Source organism: Trichoplax adhaerens, genomic scaffold (genome assembly GCF_000150275.1).
Source record: "Trichoplax adhaerens TRIADscaffold_5 genomic scaffold, whole genome shotgun sequence".
NCBI classification, from domain to species: Eukaryota; Metazoa; Placozoa; class Uniplacotomia; order Trichoplacea; family Trichoplacidae; genus Trichoplax; species Trichoplax adhaerens.
In genome coordinates this window covers 2,128,066-2,149,799 of record NW_002060947.1, presented here as the reverse complement: position 1 = coordinate 2,149,799, position 21,734 = coordinate 2,128,066, and the positions used below count along the sequence as shown (strand labels likewise).

The 21,734-nt window shown below is 33.0% G+C and overlaps 2 protein-coding genes across 2 annotated transcripts; both read left to right on the top strand.

Moving 5' to 3' along the window:
* Window positions 1-8,636: 8,636 nt before the first annotated feature.
* Window positions 8,637-18,243, top strand: TRIADDRAFT_56340 (uncharacterized protein; the record flags this gene model as incomplete). Its single annotated transcript, XM_002112775.1, has 37 exons — window positions 8,637-8,717; window positions 8,922-9,012; window positions 9,331-9,477; window positions 9,884-10,440; window positions 10,526-10,726; window positions 10,837-11,044; window positions 11,138-11,232; window positions 11,313-11,441; window positions 11,511-11,655; window positions 11,791-11,840; window positions 11,917-12,087; window positions 12,248-12,421; window positions 12,563-12,670; window positions 12,760-12,960; window positions 13,034-13,175; window positions 13,245-13,447; window positions 13,551-13,700; window positions 13,771-13,969; window positions 14,036-14,256; window positions 14,387-14,482; window positions 14,542-14,781; window positions 14,905-15,041; window positions 15,124-15,183; window positions 15,287-15,515; window positions 15,618-15,820; window positions 15,855-15,934; window positions 16,011-16,072; window positions 16,170-16,211; window positions 16,310-16,366; window positions 16,616-16,700; window positions 16,822-16,889; window positions 16,961-17,023; window positions 17,129-17,185; window positions 17,303-17,395; window positions 17,474-17,558; window positions 17,662-17,726; window positions 17,854-18,243. 37 exons carry the CDS (start codon window positions 8,637-8,639, stop codon window positions 18,241-18,243), a joined length of 5,385 nt encoding a protein of 1,794 aa, XP_002112811.1.
* Window positions 18,244-19,365: 1,122 nt separating this feature from the next.
* Window positions 19,366-21,647, top strand: TRIADDRAFT_56339 (uncharacterized protein; the record flags this gene model as incomplete). Its single annotated transcript, XM_002112774.1, has 4 exons — window positions 19,366-20,222; window positions 20,705-20,958; window positions 21,171-21,446; window positions 21,565-21,647. The coding sequence occupies 4 exons, from the start codon at window positions 19,366-19,368 to the stop codon at window positions 21,645-21,647; spliced, it is 1,470 nt and encodes a 489-aa protein (XP_002112810.1).
* Between the last annotated feature and the right edge of the window lie 87 nt (window positions 21,648-21,734).

Here is a 21,734-nt window from a genome sequence, read left to right as displayed (position 1 = left end):
TTTAGAATAGTTAGTATTTTTAGTGTGAGCTAAAAGACATGGACGGTAGGAAAGTCATATAAAACTACGTACATGTCTTTACACTTACGCGTATAGTGAAAGGTAGAGTATATTAAAAGCCTTCTGGTTCATTTTATTACGACATCGATTTGATTTAATATGTGTTATTGAAAAACTTTAAGTTGCTTTATTTACGAAAAATTTTCATTATTAAATGGCTAGCAGCACAATAAATATTTGATTATTCAATTTAGTAGAAAATGCTGGTATTTGTGTGTATAGATTTATATTCAAAGCAGAATATCAGCCGATTAAATGTTTTTGTTATCTAGCTACTGCAATGGCGCACTAGGTCTATCATAATTTACGGCGGATAATTTCTAGTTTTCATTACATTCCAAGTGATACTATGCTGCTGTTATTGCATTATCGATTATTAGGAAACACCATAGTATTTTCAATTAGAATATAAAATGCGATAGGAATCGAGTTATGATTTCATATTACTTAATACAACAGAATGTAACTTAATGAGGGTAACACTTCTCAAAGTGTATAATGTTTTCTTCATATATTCGAGTATTTATGCATAATAATATAATATATATTTCAGTTATAGCTCTATTAAGAAAGATCGCCACTCAACCGCGAATCCTTTACTTCGATTAACGAGAATTGCCAGGGCTATTTCACGTGAGTAGCCAATACTCAATGCATAGTTTAGGCTATGTTTGAGGTTTAATACGTCATTAATAACTGTATGTTAAACATTGATTTTTCAGTAAATTCTCTAGCTAAAATTATTAAATAAAACGTTCGCTAGATTACAAACAATCTTTCAGAATTATTGGATCTTTTCCGAACTATCGATGTGTGTCATTTCACTACTTTCCTTTTATTAATAAGATAATTAACAAGCTTTATTAAAAGGAAACTTTTAACGAAAACATTTCTGCGTTACAATTGGGTGTAATGCCCAACTACACCCTTAGTGATAACATTTTCCCTTTTGTAAGGCTGGCAGCAAAGTAAACTTTGTATGCACTTCTCAAGATAGATTGCAGGTCCTTGATGAGTATCTATAAATATGTTTATACACAATCATATAATTTATCATTATTAATACGATACAAAGAAGTACATCTCACTGGAAAATTGCAACTATTTTAGTCGAAAATATGCAGAAGGTTAAGATTTATTTTGGTGTTTATGACACTTGATTTTAAACTTAATTTAAAGTAACTGTACTACGTAATATTTTGATCTATGATAATTTTAGTGAAGTCTTCACAGTTATGAATAGGCGTATACTTCCACTAGTAAATATCAAAAATATACTACATGATATATCGAAGAATAATATTAATTCATCATAATTACTCAGAAATATCAAAACATCCCAATATTAAGAAATAATATGTTAAGGTGAAATGGAACAATGACGTACTATACAGCATAATAGGATTATGAGGTTCCTAATAATCATTTTCTAATTAAGCTCCATTTATGGTAGCAAAATTTATTGATAAATAATTTAAATTGATGGTCTTATTTTAGAAAATAAAGAGCTATGATAATAAACAATTATAGATGCAACGTGCTGCAGCAATACTTTTGTTGCATTGTATTTGTCAGAGTTTAATTTGGAATTAGATTATTGCTACCATTCGTTCTATTATTCAAAGGCAAAGATATATTATTGATAAAAGACTCTGCTTTAGCACTGTACCAGCGATGAATATGAAAATAATTTCAATAATTGTTGATAGCCAGTCATAAATTTAACTTTATATATGGTCTTTAGCAATAAGAGTAATAACAGAAAGTTACAATATCAAGTATTAGTAGAGTCAATTTTCCGGTAATTGTGCAAATGCTACATAATCAGCATCTTTATTGATATGATTAGCAATTGGATTTGGTTACAGATGCATATGATGGTGATGGTGCATATCAAATTGATGAGATTGATGAGATGAGATTAAGCATGTTGCTATAACAAAATAATGCAATTGATTGGCCTTACTAAACTTAGATAAGTAAATTGATTTAATTTAATATCTTTTACAATTTTTAAAATCTTGTCAATCATGCTGACATTCACAAGTACTGTCATTTTTTACTCTTAAGAATACCAAGGTTAACTTGATATGATTATTTCCCAGAATTAATAATATTATTATATAATTATGAAATAGTAAACGAATATTTACTGGATGAATACATTATCAAATGATACCAAAATGTTGGTAAGCACTATGAGAGTAAACAACAGATAATTTATAATATCGGGAAAGACCCACAATTATGATTAGATAGATTGTTCTTATTCACATGTAGAATGAAGTAAGCAATAGAAACTACGCATAGATATTGATAATAATTTTACCTATTTTTAGTACTGTAAAGATTTTTATTTTGACTTCTCCTAAAATTTGCTTTGAACTTGAGGAGTTATTTTGCATAGTTTAAGGCCTTTCTAGTCACAGAAAAAGATTATTAGAAGCAATTATTATATCAACAAAGAGAGCACTTTGGTATAATAAAGAAATCATTTAAACGATGGTTACTTTTCCATCTCACGGAGTAAAATGTTATTTATCTGCTTTCGTGTATTTATAGAATGATTCCTTAAGTATTTTAAAGGCTTTTCTATCAACTAACGGCGTATTAATTATTAATTGCTGTCTTAATTATATCATACTCAGCAGGGCGAAACCAATACGTGCATTTTGATGCGACAATAATAGCTGCTTATTGTTGAGAATTGGCATTTCTCTTAGTCAAAAATATTGCTCTTTATATTAATTTTAGAACCTGAAATTAGTCTTAAATGTTTCATTTTTGGATTTCTGATCAATTACTATACACATGGTGATCGTTATGGCCATGAATCTGTAATTAAAGTAGATTTAAATTTTTAAATAGGACAATGTAACCATTAAGATTTGCCGAATTAGCAAAATACCGACACTAACTGTTTCTGATATTGATGTTCGTATAAAGTAAAATATAAGTACACAATTATCATAAAATAAAATGTATGATATGTAGCGATAGTATGATAGTACTGGCTTTCACTTCGTTGGAATTTTGGTACTTATGGAATCATAATATTCTTTTCTAATATTTTTTAAAAGCTAAATCATCTAGTCTAAACAGGTTTTGAAGTACAAGTAATGCTTAATCTTTTATGCTACTAGTAAACATTAGGAAGAACGTGTCAAGAGTATCTGAATGATGCTGAAATTAATTTATTAATGAAATTATTCTAAGTGCTTGCCTTAAATTTGAACAGTACAACCTTGATCTAAAGAACCACGAATACTGTAGTGATTGTTGGAAAAAATTTACTTATTATATCTAATATCAGTGAATTATATCAGTAAATTATGTTGATCTAAGAACACTTTAATTGGGACATAGATTAACCATACATAAAGGAATAAAGTTTATTACTCAATTTCCGCTCCTTTTTAAGTTTAAAATTCGCAAAATTACAATGCTCTTATGGTATTTTAAAGCATAAAAAGAGCACATACAGTACAATGTGTATGTGCAGTAACGTGTTCATACGAAAAGTTTTAAGGTATTAGTACAATTTTTGCTTACTAATATCGGTTGCAGATACATTAACGGTTTTATTACGATTTTGGACTATGGCTCTCGTATTATTACATCAAAAAATAATTTTATAAAAAAATTTTACAATTTTATGTTTTTGAAGATTGTTAATGATGCGATCGTCCATTTCATGTTGAATCGTGAAAGAAAAGAGACCTTAATTAGTGCAAAATGGACATTGGCCAATTGTCAAATGAATTGAATACACCTATTACAATAATTAAGGTGCCTTAATTTAGTATTGAAATGTAAAAACTACGCAGTTTATGCCTATGGTCGACAATCCTTGCTTACAATATTTGCAGTTTACACTTAATTTGTTGAATTAGCCTTTAGGTATAATTTTTTACCTTTCTTTTCACTTTTTTAGAGGATACTTAAGACAGCTAAGAATATTAAATAAACAGTAGGTTTTTTGATCTTTAAAAATCTTTACTTTTACTAGCAGAGTAGATGACGGATAGCCAGTTATCAAAGCGTTCATGCAGTACATGGGAAATTGTGAAGGCAGATGTTTATGTACAGGAATATAATGTCAAGGAAAATTTTGCTTAATTTCCTGTGACTAACAGCGTAGGTGCGTAGGTGGATTATCATTCTGGAATATATATTGCCCATTCGGTGAGGAATATTCTGACAATGAATGATACCTTATATTCAAGAGATTTCTTATAGATACAGGTATTTAGTACAGTAATTTATGATATCAGCGGAGCTGGGTGTCATTATAAATCAACTTTTCGGGAATTGATAAATTGGTTACATACCATATGAATTTATTTATGTTTTGAGGATTGATTATATAGGCAGGACTTGTATTAATCAATCTTTAAGTTAACTTTGGGTTACAAAAATACGCTCTAAGTATAAGATGAGTGAATTTAATAGTATCGATGTGACTGCTTTAATTATCTTAGGTAAATACTAAAAACTGTCAAATGTGTATTTCTTTTTTGAGTCGAAAAAGAGGATAAAGGTCAAAGTTATGGTCATGAATATTCTCACACCCTACTATTTTAGATTGATTGATAAATGAAATTGGAAATGATTGTTCTTTAGTTTACGGAAGCGGGGTCACCATTTCCATACGGATATTCTGATAAATAATTGTCTTATTTAAATTAAAAGTCGAAAGATTGCGAATAGTATATACAAGATGAAAATAATGTATTTGAAAATAATTCAATGATCGAAGTAGAGACAATAAAAATCTATTAGTAAATTTTTGTCTTGATTGCCAAGATTGTCAAAAGTAGTAGAGATCAATTGAGTCAAGAAAGCACCTCCGTTGCTGATTCAAAACTGCATGGCCCTTTCAATTCTGTTAAGGTTAATGTCTGAAGGTTATCCAGTGTCGAAAAGTTTACCAAAGTTATTCCAACCACAATGAGACTTATTCTTACCACTAAGGACATGTTACCTTGTAATAATCTATCCATTATTACCGCCGCCTAGAATTAGTCTAGCTACTGGGAGTAATCTAACTACAATGAAAGTTACACCAACCACTAACATTACTTTATTGTTTGATAGTCGATCAAGTACTATAGTGATTTGAAATTAGTTTAGCTGCAAATGGTATACAATTTTCTAGTGTATTTATGGCTTATTCAAGAAATTGTATTTATCATTCAGATATTGCAGTGATCTATACCGGTAACTTAGTTTAGCTACTAATTGTATATTATTTTTAATTGCATTCATGGCTTATTCAAGGTTTAGATTAATCTAGTTAGCTTACTACTTTATATACCATAAGTTAGAAATGAAAATAATGGTATTCTGTCGATTCCATATCGTGCTATTGATGCATTTGTAGGAGTAGTGTTATTTGTAAAATACTGCAGTATTATTTATGTTGAACTATGTTCGAGACCAGACTTGAAGCAGGCATAAAATTAAAATTCTTATTGACCGTTGCACGTCTTTTTACTTAAGAAAAAATTGTGAATTGCGGATATACTCATAGAATTGAAAAATTGCTCTGACGATTGGATATCTTTAGTATTGGTTTTATGATACTAAATATATTAATTTCTCATCACTATTGTTACAGGATGTAAATATATAACAATATTGGAGGGTTAGAACATACGATTAGAAGAGATGCTATGAGAAATGCTAATATTGACAAATTGCCAACTTCTGCAACGAAGGACGATTAAGCGAAGGGAATATTACAGATCCCCTTGCACTGTATAGCATGAGAGTAAAGTTATTATGTAAACATTACTACCTTTTGAGCTGTTTAAAGAGACAGTATTTATATTTTACTCGATTCATCTACTTTGCGAGAATATGAAAGCGTTAAAATTATCCATCTATGGTATACTACATATCAATATATACAGAGCGTTACCTACGAGTACTATAATAAATAACTGAATCAATAGTTTAAGCCATTTATAGGCAGTATGTGATATTCGCCAGCGACCAATTCGACCTTTTACTCGATCTACCAATATCGCGAAAAAGCCGAAATTATCAAAAGTACTTATCTATCCATGATCTGCTGCATGTAAGCATCGTATACAAAGTGCTACTAAGTACTTTAATAAACGACTGAAGTAATAGTCTTTTAAGCCGCGAAATATTTTAAGTTAAAAGGTAGTATATACAGTATATAGTACCCACTAACGATCATGAAAAGCCGAAATACCATATCTATCCATGGTATGCCACATGATGGCGTATGCAGAGTGCTGCCAATACTATATTAAACTACTGAATGTTATCAATAGTCTTAAATCGCGTAGAATATTACTATCCATCCACGATATCTTGCATGTCGGCATTTGTGGGGTATAGCTTGGTACAATAATAAATAAGTGAATCATGAGCTTTAATCCGTATAAAACGAAATCGACCCGTAATTCGTCCAACTTAACGAAAAATAGAAAACATCAAAATCATCCACGATATACTGCATCATAGCGGCACATCGGCGGGTGGAGAATAGCATATTATAGTGCTTTAAATAATAAAGTATTTCTCACAGCACCATTAAATCTGATATTACGACGATATCAGTTTATTTAGGGTGTGTAAAAACTATTGAAGGGCCTCAACTGTTTAATCGCTTAAAATATTATTATCAATCCACGATATGCTGCATGTCGGCGTTTGTGGAGTATAGCTTGGTACAATAATAAATAAATGAATCATGAGCTTTAACCCGTATAAAACGAAATCGACCCCTAATTCGTATTACTTTACGAAAAATGGAAAACATTAAAATCATCCACGATATACTGCATCATAGCGGCATATCGGCGGGTGGAGAATAGCAAATTATAGTGCTTTAAATAATAAAGTATTTCTCACATCACCAGTAAATCTGATATTACGACGATATCAGTTTATTTAGGGTGTGTAAAAATCTATTGAAGGGCCTCAACTGAAGTATAATTAACTCGATGTCATTCGATCTGGATATCTTTGATATCCATTGAGTTGAATGTTTTCAAGGCTTAAAGTTGGCAGTTATATATGCCTAGTATGAATATGCCATATAGATTAAATTATAAGAAAATATTTTCTTCTAGCATTGATGCTAAGTGATCTAACTATTCACTTACAGTACATTGATTCATTGAAGCTGCAGTCGTAACATTACAATAGATCTATATTATACACTTCTTGGTACAAGATTCATTTTTAAGATTAGACTATGGCCAGATAACGTATAAAAATATACGTGGATTTACATTGCTCTCGGCTCTTGTCTTTTATCTCTCTGACACGAGACTAACCTATCTCTGTGTTGTCTCCTAGCTCTATCTTAGTATCATCACCTGCTAAGGTGCGTTGGTGATTCTACAATACTGTAGTGCACAGCACAGTAATCTACTTTACGATTATCCTCATCAATTATCCCATTCGATTTGAACTAATTAACATTGCATAAGTGTAGACTGTACAGTACTGTACTGTAGTCTCACTAGAAGTAGTACACAGGATGTCCGAGAAATTTTAGCCAAAAAATTGCAAATAACAAAAAATCAAGAACTCTGTTTATCCTGCACAAATTATAACATCAATCGGTAGAGAAAGAGCTCAAGTTCAGCCATTCAAAATTGCGTTCGACATCTTCATAATGATTAATTATTACAGTAGTTAAAGTACAGTACATACACAAGACTGCTACAGTACCAAGTAAAAATATGGGTTTAATATGCAATATATTACAGTACATGTACTGTAATGTGTGGTTGACATACTGTACCATAGCATACGAGACTGTGTGGGAAATACCCACTGCGCATCACCGTGATCCATAGAGTTACCTGTAGTACAGTATAACTGTATGCCTTTATATCAGCTGGTATTCCCTATTTCAAGGTTTAAATGGCGGACTAAAGGAACTACGCAGTTGATTGCTGCAGTGAAATGAGTCTATTTTATTAACTTAGCATTAGTTAAAATCTTTCATTTTGGTGGACAGCGTATTATTAAAAGGTACAAGATTGGAGGATTCCTCTTTGTTGCATGATTATATTGAAGATGTTATACTATTAGACATTTTATTAACAGTAAATAACATTTTAGTCCGATAGACACTGTTCTTGTGTAGGATTTCAACGTAGACAAACTAGTAAATTAATAGCTAACATGTTGCAAGATAAATGCAGTAAAGTAATAATAATCACTTTAATTTTAGCGTGTCCCTTTCTAATAAAGTGTAAGCGTTGACAGTGAATCTTACATCTTATTTATCGTTTAGATGATTGATAAGTGAGTTCGTTAAAATAGATCCAGCCACATCTATTTTTGACTAACAATAAATTGACTACAGTACGAGTACGTTTATGCTACTGCAAATGGTGGAATGATGACTTTGTCTATTGCTGCTAGATAAATGAATATTTACGGAAAATAATTTACAACACAAATTTTGCTACCATATTGCCAACATAGGACTGGTCATGAATGAATGAATAACAATCATATTTTAACTATCTGCCTGCGCTCTTTTTATTCATTTTATAAATTGACAGCGGAGCACGGTCAAAATGTCTTCAATCCTTGCTAATCTTATGTTCGGTAATATCGATGAAGATGGGGAATTAGAAGATGATTCGTTATTAGATAAGGTGACTTGACATTTCTTAAAATATGGATACGTGTATTAAAGTATAGGTCTTGCGGTACATAGATCGAATTGTCAAATGTTGTAGATCCATCCATCATTTGTTGTTAACATTCTGCCTAATATTGTTATGCTGAGGTTAAACTCAAATGATCACAATCGCTCCGTCTACTGAGCTTAAACAAGATTTACTTTTATACTATTTTAGGAAAGTAAGCGACAATTATCGCAAATTACATGTGAGTTTGGTTTAGACACTATTGTCGACGACTTTAACGATGATGAAGTGCAAGATGAAGGTAATATTATCTTCTAATCAACTCCTATTGGAATTGTACCGAAGTTCGTCCTATTCAATTGATACAGCCATTTGTAGACTTCTTATATTTTACAATAGCTTTGTATACACTTGCTCTAGCATGGACCTTTAGATCTTCGGTCCATGACTATAGTACTGTATAACTATTGCACAGCAGTATTCACATTTACTACGTAGTTTAGTAAGTTACTTCAGGTCCTTTATGTCGTACTTGATGGTGATGTGACGAAATAATAAAAATGGTCCAAAGTCTAAAAATTTTACTTTACTGAGAGTATTATCTTCTTGATTTTGGCAGATTATCGTACATCTGGGAATGTTCCTACAAGCCGATCTGCTGTCGATTTCATCGATATTCAGGAACTAGCCGAAGATAACAATGATCATGGGAATTGCGAATCTACGCTATCGGCTTTAATTGCTGGCAAATCTTCACCGAACAACGGTATCGTAATTTTTTTAGCTAAACAATTAGCTGATCACTAGTTACTTGTTACAATTATCGATCTATTTTTAATTTACCTGCTAAGTCGAAGATGTCAGTGCCTGCTTCGCATATATTACTACTGCATGAAAATGTTCACGACGTTTATTTCTGTCTTTCATAGATTATGACGAAAATGACGATTATGATATGGATGACTGCACTCCTAGTTTAGGTGGTCTATAAATTTCGCCACTTTATGCATAAATGAGTCAATTTTCTTGCGTAGATAGTTCGCTATCGTATCTATTTAATGATAGATGAATAGTAGTTGATCGGTTTGGTGATTATCAAATAATGCTGGTTTCTTTTATTATAAAACTACTATTAATGTCGTGTTATGAACAATTATTCTATTTTTCGACAGGAAATAATGAAAACAAGAACTTGCTTAATACTATGGGATCAAATTCGTTATTTTCTAATGATGGGTCATTCGCTACCTCACCCACCGATTCAGAATATACCAAAGATGGTATAAAAGTTGCAGATGATCATCAAGCTTTGGAATCAGAAGATTCTGAATCACAAGACGATGTTGATTGGAATCAGATAATAGAAACTTATGATCAATCGGAACTGTCAAATAATAAAGAGCTACTTTTAAAGAATTTAGCTAAGTGTAAAGCTGGTTTTCCTGCTGTAATGTTTGGCATGTCAAATGATAAAGATGGTATTGTTAGAACTCGAACTGGCTCAACTGTGATTGATTTATTTCCTGAATTTAAACCTGGTGAAGTGCTGAGATTCACACGTTTATTTGGACCTGCAAGAGCTGCTTCTATGCCTCAAGTTTGGCGTAACGCTAGGCGTACAAGAAAACGGCGTCGCCAAGAAGTCATAAATGAAGGTTTCGGTCACCGGTCACATTGTAGTAGATCTTTACCGCATGCTCCATCTAATCGTGTTGCTGAAGATGACGAGGTAGAATCGAACTTAACGTATTATTTATTGACTATGAAATGAGCTTAATTTACTAAATAGATGATGGTTGCATATCTTTATATAGGTACTTTTTCTCTCTTCGTTAAAGCGAAAATTTAATGCTTCTAGTATTATCCATAATACTGAGGTAGATAATGTAGATGAAAGAAATAAGAAATCCAAAAAGAGACCAAAATGGCGCTTTGGTCCAGCTAGGTATTGGTACGATCAAAAAGGTTTACCTGAGGATGGTAGCATTCCTGAATATAAATCTAATCGAAAAGAGGTTCCTTGTTTTGTTTAATTTACTCCTACGAGTGTATTGCCATTATTATCAGATACAATAGCAATATTATTAATCATGATATCTACTTTTTATGAATTGTAACCGCTTAGGCGTATAACCCCGAAAAGAGAAGCCATGGTCGTAAATTGGATATTAGTGCTTATACTATGCTAGCTCAACAGGAATGGGAGAATAATATAATTTGGTCGGCCGATGATGTAAGACAAAAGCGAAATAGTGCAGATGCAGAAAGAGTTGAAGCTGAAGCTGGCTGGATTCCATCTACACGATGTAGAACTTTCTTAAATCATTTGGGCGGTAATCCAGAAATATTACATATTCTCATGTGTTAAACATTGATTGATGGAAGATCAATCTTACACTACCTCGATATCTTTATATTTTTGTCAGATAAGCGTATGAAAACTTCGGAATCCATGTTTCCCATACAAAATAGAGAATTAGTGTACACACGATGGGAAGACAATATTATTTGGGATACCCCGGTAGGTGAAATTTTAATCCAGTACGGTTGTAATTAATATCTTGGAGTATACATGGTGATTGTAGACATTATAATTTTTAGACTTATCCATCAATTTCGACAAATCCTGAATTACGCCTTGATCCAAATGATGAAAACATCTTGTGCATTCCATACGTACCTGACAAAGGCCCAGTTTCTAAAGCGACACAAGACAAAGAAACCAAGAAGGTGACCGCTACTACCATATGAAATTTGTTCAATTACAACTACAATATTACTCATCTTATCTCATCTTAGGAAAAGGGTAAAGGTAAAACGGCATTAAGCAAGTCAGGGGCATCTAAAATAGATAATATGGAGTTACCAGAAGAAATGAAAGTAAAAGACATCGATAAAGATTCTTACAACTTTTCGAATGATGCTTATTATAGTACTAAGACCAGTAAGTTCATGGAATACATCATCTAGCCTGTATCATGGATCTCTAAACTAGAAGTTTTGGAGGTCCATGCCTGTATACACGCATATGATATCACGCAGTTAATGAATATAACGTTCCTATATTTTTGTTTCTTAGATACAACTGGTGGTGGAGTTAGTAACACCTTAGGCGTTCGTGCCGTTTTGGTAGGTTTGGAGTATTCATTTACTGCTAAGGTTTTGATGACATATCTGTTTAACTTTTATGCTTGCTTAATTTCAGCATTCTACGCCTTCAGTACAACTAAACCCAAAGTTATTTCCTACACACTGGACTCCGTACAGCTTACGCAACTTTCATAGACCTATATTTTGTCGCCCGAACTATGGAAAACATCATAAGGCGCCGTTTATGATACGTAGTGTTACCAAACGTATCAGAAAGAAAGCAAAGGTAAGAGGGAAAGTTCTTCAGTTACATAGACGACTCTTACTAAAAATTTTACTCATTTTGTCATACTACTTTTGATTTGAGCATTTATTTATAAGTAATGCAGTATTATCAGGCACAAGCTATCCAAAAATACCGATCATTATCACTTCTACCATTACAGGAACGCGAAAGAGCCAGAGCGGCTTCTGGAGGAGGAGAAATATTTTTTATGGTTAATCTTGAAGATCTTAGTGCCACTGATGGCGAAGTAATGTTATTAGAATATTCAGAAGAACACCCACCTCTAATTCAAGCCGTTGGCATGGCATCTCGTGTTAAGAACTATTACCGAAAGGTCAGCGTTTGTTGTTATCTCAATTTTAGGTGTAGTATCTTACTTGTTGCCATATAACCAGAGATAATTTCTCTAAATGCGGAAATGAGTAAATTCGTGCAAATTTAAATTTTATCACAATACTATCGTGTATTTTCGCAGAAAGCTAGTAAAGATACTGGACCCCAGTCTCCCGAAATTGGTGAAATGGTTATGGTCAACAATAATTCACCTTTTCTGGGAAGTTTATCTCACGGCCAGTTATTACAGGTTCGCTCTTTTATTAAACAAATGAGCTGTAGCGATTTTCGTTGTGTTTACGGTGATCTCAAGGGTTTATTTTTTTCATGTTCTTTTAGGCTTTTGAGAATAATCTTTATAGAACGCCAATCTACAAACATAAAATGCCTGACGATCTATTCCTAGTTATAAAGAACCATAACGGGTATCATATTCGGGAAGCAAAGTGGTTGCATACCGGAGGTCAACTTTGTCCCAAATTTGAAGTCCCTAGTCCAAATTCTAAGAAAGCCAGCAATTTTGTTCGAGATTTTTTACAGGTCTTATATAACGAAAATAAAGGTTACCTATTTTACTTTTAATTACTAATGAAACGGACATTTCTCTGTATAGGTGTACATTTACAGATTGTTTGCTAAAAGTACGGATAATCCTAAGAGAATTAAGATGGATGCCATAAAAAAATCGTTTACATCACATTCTGAAAGTAGCATTCGTAAGAGATTAAAACTATGTGCAGATTTTAAGCGAACAGGTAATGATTTCGTGCACTTCTTATGTTTTAATTGCTAATTATTAACTAGCAATTTGACCAAAATTGCAGGCGATCATAGCAACTATTGGATTTTGAAGCCGGATTTTCGTCTACCTTCGGAGGAAGAATTAAGGGACATGGTAACACCAGAACAAGCTTGCGCTTATGCTTGCATGTTGGCCGCAGAACAAAAATTGAAGGATGCTGGTTATGTTGGCAAGACGGTTGTTGAAGATGAAGATAATGAAGATTCTCAAAAAATTGAAGATGAGGTTAGTATATTTTTATTTCAAACTAATTTTTTGGTCTATTAAAGTTATGACCATTTCATGCCGCTGATATGATAGATAATGGCTATTAATATTCTGGTTTAAGGTTAAAACGGCCCCATGGAATACCACTCGCGCTTTCTTACAAGCCTTGCAAGGAAAGTGTCAGCTTTCACTTACTGGAGATGCAGATCCAACTGGCTGCGGTGAAGGGTTTGCTTATGTCCGCGTTCCTAATAAACCTGTTGTTCCTAAGGTATATCTTGACATTGTAAGTCTGATGCTTTTACTTGAGCTAAGTCTTGGAAAAAAACTGTAATGCTTAGGATGAAAGTAACGTAATTAATAAACAAAGAACGGTGACTGGTACAGATGCAGATTTAAGGAAGTTGTCGTTAAAAAATGCAAGGCAAGTGCTCCGAGATTTTGGTATTTCAGACGAAGAGATTAAAAAACTAAGTAGATGGGAAGTTATTGATGTAGTAAGGACAATGTCAACGGCGGCCGTTAAATCAGGAGAAGATGGTAATTAATTCTTTTATACTGTATAAAATTTTAGTATTTTTGCTGATCCAAGTTATTATCCTACAGGTCTTAGTAAATTTGCTCGCGGCTCACGTTTTTCGCTTGCTGAACATCAGGAGCGTTACCGCGAAGAATGCCAGCGTATATTTGAAATACAAAATAAAGTACTTGCATCCGAAGAAGTTTTGTCAACTGATGAAGAAAGCGTTAGTGAAGGTGATGATGAATTTGATGAACTCGGGAAAAATCTTGAAAGTATGTTAATGAATAAGAAATCTGCAGCTGAGGTAGGATTTCGTAATGGATAGATGTATGTTAGTGGATGAAATATTAGGCTGTTACGAGTCAAAAATCTTATACAGATGCAGCAGTATTCGAGTTTATCAATACATTTAGCTTTGTACTAATTTTATTTAGTATTCGAATGAACGAGAAGAGGCTGAGAGATTAGAACTAAAAAAGATGCTTAGTGAAGATGACGTACGCATACACAAATCTGGCAGCAAAAGTCAGGTATCTGTTTATACTAAAATCTATTCTTGAAATTAACTTCTGCTGATGTATGTTTACAGTATAGTGAAATGATTTTTACTAATCCTATTGTTTATTCATTATCGCATTTCATTGGATCTGTATTTAGTTATCCAAGATTTCTGGTTTGTAGCATATCCGAACTTTGCCATAGTATTCGTCATAATTATAGAAATTTCTTTAAGAATTTTTTCTTATTGATATTAGATAAAGATGAAGATGATAAAGCATCTGTTATCAGCGAAACGTCGTCAATGAGAAGCGAGCAAACTCAAGACAGGGTAGAAGAATCTTTATAATAAACGCTGCAGTAGCGTGGTGTTGCATTTTGTTAGCTAATATGACGCATGGCGTAATTATAAAGCATTTGCGCTAATACATAATATCACCATTGCTATTGTTAGGTGCCAGGAAGTCGATTAATTATCCATCGAACCTTTTCTCAAGATGGCAGAGAGTTCGTTAGAAATGAAGTAGTAACTGATCCGGAAGTCATAGATGCTTATATCCGCATCGCAACAAACAAGAAAGGCAATATTAGGTATAAATTGAATTGTATGATAAGTCGCTTTCAGGATCATTACAATATTTGAGTGTTGCTTACTGACATATTGTTATCATAGGTCGGAGTTTGCTACTTTTGATCGTGAACATCGAGAAGATATAAGAAAAGAAAAGAAACGGTATTGTTAAACTTCGATTGAACTAGATTAGATTTTGTAGCTAATACCTATGTCTATATCTACAGTATTAGTTTTAACTCTGATTAAATTTACATTCGTGCAGAATACAAGAGAAGCTTCGACGACTAGAAAGGGCTGAAAAGAAAGCAAAGGAAATTCAAAACAAAAAGGAAGAAAAATTGCAACCAGTAACTATTACTGCACAGCCGCCGCAAATAGAGAATGATACTGCACCTGAGTTATCCACTCTCAAGAAAGATCAGAGTAAACAAAATGTACAGTCAGAGTCACAAACTAAAAAGAAGAAGGAAAAACCTCCAGTAGCAGTTAATGTATAATAACTACTTTCTGTTGTGATTAACGGTTGATTTATTTTTTATAATGAAATTTTGATAAAGCTCTGTTAACTGCGGCAATTTTTCTATCGTTTGCAGTTACGCTGCGGTGCCTGTGGTGAGAAGGGTCATATGAAAACCAACAAAAACTGCCCCAAGTACAATGAGACAATGGGACCGTCTGAGCACGTAATAGCTATGACCGAAGAACAGATCAAAGAAGAAGAAGATAAGATAGCTGAGGAAAATTTTGTTAAAGTCGAGGGAACGAAACTTCTGATAGGGAAAGCCTTACTGCATCAGTAAGTAATACGACATTTCTTCAAATCACTGCAGAACTCGCATTAAGACATGTTTATGTCTCTACAGTCATGATGAAGTTCGTCGGCGATCGCTAGTATTACGCTTTCCTAAAGGTATGCTGCTTATCGCCTATGGTGTTATACTGCATTATCGAACCATGTTCTGTACTAACTTCTGTTTATCTCGCAGCTTACTTTAAGCGTCGCCGTGTAAGTAGAAGTTCGAGCAACGCGAATTTAGATTATTTGAAGGTAAGTTCTTTTTATTACATGAATTTTGAAATAGGAACATAGAATGCATTGTTAAGTGGTACAGTTTGTATCATAAGTTTCTTTAATTTACTACTAGGGACCGACAAAATCTAAAAACCGTCGCAGAACTGCACCTGAAGTAATATTAACACCATGGTGTTTTAATACTTAATTTATTTAAATTGGAGTCTCTAGATTTTCTAAATTGTGTTACAACAATTTGTGTAAACTTTACAGGTTACGTTAGCCAATATCTTCGAAGAAATTGTAATTAAAATGCGGAATGTAAAAAATGTAAGTTCTTGATATAGCGTCTTCGCTAAACTATATAATTACAGATGTACAATTGAGAGTTAGGTAACTTATTTAAACTGTTATAGAGCCATGTATTTCATTTTCCTGTGGCTTCAAAGGAATTGCCAGATTATCATAGAATAGTAAAACGCCCTATGGATCTACAAACGATAAAGATGGTTAGGAAAATTATACAGACGCAATGCATTGACTTTTAATGTTTCTGACAGTTTCTTGTAAATTGCGTAGAATATACGAGAAAGAAATTACAATTCCAGAGAAGAATTTTTAGAGCATTGCAGCCTTTTAGTTACCAATAGTGTACATTATAACGGTATTGTTAGGCTTTGCATTTCTATTCTTAAGATGCTAGAAATGCAAATTCAAATTGACTTGATAGGAATAAAGTAAACTCTTCTCACCTGTGCATGCTACGATATACTTATTGGCGCTAGGAGGTGATAGTCCATTTACCAAGACAGCTCAAGAAATGTTTAGTGTTTGTACTGATGAGCTGGAGAAGGTGAGTGTAATAATCCTTTTGATTATTTTACATCAGATAATAAAAATTGACCAAGCTCGCTACTTTTACAGAAAGACAAAGAGATATCTCAACTTGAAAGGGAGCTTAATCCACTTCTCGACGATGATCCTGAGGTAGTCGACTGTCGAATTCGCGATTTAATCTGTGTAACATCTTGGTATTTATGCATCTATTCGTAAATAGCGTTTTTATCTAACCTTTATCCATACCGTATGCAGGTTGGAATTTCATGGCTTTTTGAACATACGGTGATGCAAATGAAGTCTGTTCCAGATGTAGGTGTAAATTTAGTTATGTGCTTTCGTTGGTCCTTGTAGCAATACAGTAGCATGTACGCGTATATGTAATAACGCGATATTGATTTACTTATCTCGCTATCTTCGTACCCTTAGTCATTCGCATTCCATGGTCCTGTTGATGTTGTGACCGTCCCGGATTATTATACCATAATAAAAGACCCTATCGATCTTGGTGTCATACAACGGGTAAAATAATTTAATGGTATTTAACATATAAAATTGCCAATCTTAGTAACTTCGTTAAAAATTATGTTACTCATTTAGAAAGCCCAGAATCATGAGTACCGCTCACATAGCGACTTTATGAAAGATATAGATTTGTTGTTCGCCAATTGTGTTATATATAACGGTAATTTAATTTTAAAATTACGAAAATCATTTGCAATTAACCTCAAGTTGTTACATAGAATCGTTTTGTCTTGTGTTTCATCGAATAATTATAAACGTTTTAGGGGAAAATGAATACACTAAAATCGCTAGAATGATGGTTGCTACTTGTAATGAAACACTTGATGAGGTTCGCTTAAAAAATATTCTTCTATGTGCTAAAAACACGCATGATATATGTGGTTATATTTTATGATACAGTTTCAGTTTACATTAGTACTATTATTAATTATAGGAATATTTTCCGATTTTTTTAGTTTTCCGCTCAGATACAGCAATTAGAACGAGAACTAGCAGGAGTATCCAGTGAAAATGATAAAATAGACAATCTTCTGGATTCTTCAGACATTGTAATAGGTGAAACAGAAAAGTTTCATCATTCTAGTGGTATAGGCAAGGAAATTATAGAACGAGACGAAGAAGAAATGGATGTAGATTTAAGCGATTTGAAGGATGGTGAAGACAAAGGTATCATATTTGTAGTTGAAGGCCAAGACAGTGAACCAGGTGAGGTGGATATAATGAATATTAAACCAGATCAAGAACCATTCAAAAACGATCAATCTGGTAATGTTATGTTATCACCCGATAATATTCTTGATAATGACTTAAATCTATCATCTTCAGATGATGATTACTCCGATTAAGGCTAACTGTGTAAAGAGAGCTAAGTTTAAGAATTTTTTATTTCTTTGTTACTGTAAAAAAAGTACTGACTGTTCAAATGAGTACCTCGCAATTTGTACAAACGATGTCTTGAACAAGTTGTGATATAGTAAACGTAATTATTCATTAGGTGCTCTCTGTTGATGTGATCGAAATCTACGGTTAAATTTCTTTTAATTAAATCTACCGTTAAATGTGTTTTAATTGCCTTCATTAGTAAGTCCTGTTAATACCCGGTGCTAATTTTGTTCTTTTCGCCGTATCCTTGTGTTAATGAAGGAATGATGTACTACCTAACTTTGGTATTTTTTATTAAGGCTGTTACATCTGTGGCTAAGCTTATAAGGGTTTATTTTTTGATAAATCTTGAGAGTTTCATGATGTTTTATTTCTATAATAATTATTGCTACCAATTCATGCTAATACTAGGTTACTGCAGCAATATGTGGCACCACCGTAGTTCTGTGTGTATGTTGTTAACACCTCAAATTTTAACACCTGCTGAATTGTAACTATAAGTAACGATTATTATAATTCATGTAAAATTTTGATGTGTTAACCGGTGCATGTGAACAAACACTGTAAAACAAAACGCTCACCCTTAGCGATATGTAACATAGCGCAGAATATGTACTCGTATAGCATAACAATGCAAAACACTACGTACAGAGTAGGGACAAATTTCATACTTATTATTAAGCTGGCAATAAAAACTTATTAAAGAATCGAAGTTAACTTTATAGCGCTAGTTATGCTTACTGATACCACTTTGACTGCGAGGGGCTTAAAAAACACGTGATCTATAATTATTACGGTATATCGAGTTTGCGAAGCAACTTAAGTATAAATCATTGAACAACGTATCATAGGTGGAAATTGACTTCGTTGAAGTACAGAAATTTGGTGGAAAACTTTAAATTTTTAATTGAAAAGAAAGTATCAGATACGGACGAGTACCAGTATATACGGACAGTATTAAGGCATTTCGAACAGATCTGTAACAATAAGAGCTTATGTAACTACTTCAAACTATCAAGATTTCTTTTGCAAGTTTTTGATGATTAATAATTGCTTCTTTAGCAGTAATTTATTTGATATAAATAATGCCGCTAGTATGTGCATATAGATATTTGACATTGTCCAATGTAAACCGCCAGCACTTAATCGATAAGATAGCAGCTGTTTTACCTAAATCGATAGTAATGAGAGATATCCAATTGGAATATTGCTATTACATTAGCAGTTATCACTTATTAGAAGGCGATAAAATGGATAAAATGCTCAAAATATTACAATGTCAAGAAGAAACATGGAAGCATTCATATTTCGAACTGATTGATCACTTTGGTACCTGTCCTAGAAATAGACAGTTATCTCAACGTACCGTAATTGAGGTTGGACCTCGATTAAATTTCGAAACAGCCTGGTCCACTAATGCTATATCAATATTTCATGCCGCTGGAATTGATAATGTTAAAAGGATTGAAAGATCAAGGCGCTATTTAATTCTACTGCAATCTTGTGCTGATCCATTGCACGAGATCGATTTTGATCGAATCACTGATATTTTGCATGATCATATGACTGAGTGTCGTTATAGCCACAATCTTGTGCCTAATTTTGTGACAGAATCGAAAATCGAGCCGTTCTGTTCAGTAGATGTGATTGAACGTGGCTCAGCTGCTATTGAGAAAGTTAATAAGGAATTAGGTCTAGCCTTGGATCGATGGGATATTCAGTTTTATACACAACTCTTCGCTAATTATCTTGGACGTAACCCAACCAATGTTGAGCTGTTTGATTTGTCCCAGTCCAATAGTGAACATTCAAGGCATTGGTTCTTCAAGGGCAAATTAATTATTGATGGTATTATAATGCCAAAGCCGCTAATGAAAATGATTCAGGAAACTCAGAATACATCAGGAGATAATAATGTCATTAAGTTTCATGATAATAGTAGGTAAGCTGCCGTTATAAAATATAGATTACGATAATCAATATATAGTTAATATTTATCGGTAATTGTTATTTTACCCACTATGGATTCAGATAAGGGAATAGTTATATTAAAATTAATTTCAGTTTTATTGATTTGGAAGTTAATAATTCAGTGCCAAAATTCATCAAAATCAAGTGATGAAATCCTATTTGTGTCGATATAACGTACTATACATCCTTATGATGGGTTTCTATTTTGTTCAACCATGTCTATACTATTCATAAAGGAAGATTGCATGAAATACAATTAAGTAAAGTAGTCTTCAACTATTAATAAGAAGGGTTGTTGTTTGCATTGTTATGAAATCATCTACTGCGTTGTATTTTATTAATATTTGTTAAATCACGTATAAAGATTTACCTAGGTTTAATCTGTTATGTCATTGATATTGATTAAATTATTACCGGAAAGTTATATCTACATCTATACGTCTGTCTATTTAGCGCAATCCGAGGTTATCAAATTGAAGCACTGATATCAAAGCAGGCTTTTGCTGCAAGTTGCCTCAATAGAAAAATATGCTATCGACATATAACATATACCGCAGAAACTCACAATTTTCCAACAGGAATTGCGCCATTTGAAGGAGCATCAACGGGTACTGGTGGTAGAATTCGAGATGTTCAAGCTACTGGACGAGGAGCTCATGTTATTGCTGCAACAGTTGGTTATTCTTTTGGTAGTCTTCATATTCCAGGTAAATGTATTGGTACTACAATTTTTTTAATGATAGCACTTGCAAAGCTCTTCTCCGTGAAAGTTTATGGGGACCGCCATTAAGCGCAGATTAAAACCAATAGAACTAAAAAATTCCTTTTCTAAGATATGTACTGGAGAATAAACGTTTCGTTTATGACAGGAATTAAGATTAGAGTTAATAAATTATTAATTTTTTTGCATTTCTATTAGGATATTGCCTTCCCTGGGAAGATGAGGCCGATCATTATCCAGATAATTTTGCAACTCCACTAGATATTGTTATTCAAGCAAGTAATGGAGCATCCAATTACGGGAACCAATTTGGTGAACCAGTTATTTGTGGCTTTACTCGTTCATTGGCCATTAAAATACGATATGATACGGGACATGAACATCAGAGACAAGAATATATCAAACCAATTATGTTTAGTGGTGGCATAGGATCTATCGAAGATGGGCACATTAACAAATTTCCTCCTCAATCAGGTCTTTTATGATGAATTTGCTGGATTTTAAATAGTACACTATACTTCTTAACTCAAAACTGTAGAGATATTCTGTGCGCATCACATTTACATAATATAGTTAAATTTTCATTGAATAGGATTGAAAGTTGTCAAAATTGGTGGTCCAGCTTATCGAATTGGCATGGGTGGAGGATCTGCTTCATCTCGAACAGTTAATTAAGTTGACATATTAATCTGTAACTCTATTTACATGCTACAAATTAACATTAGATATGTAGATAATAACAATGTGTTAGAGTAGAAATAG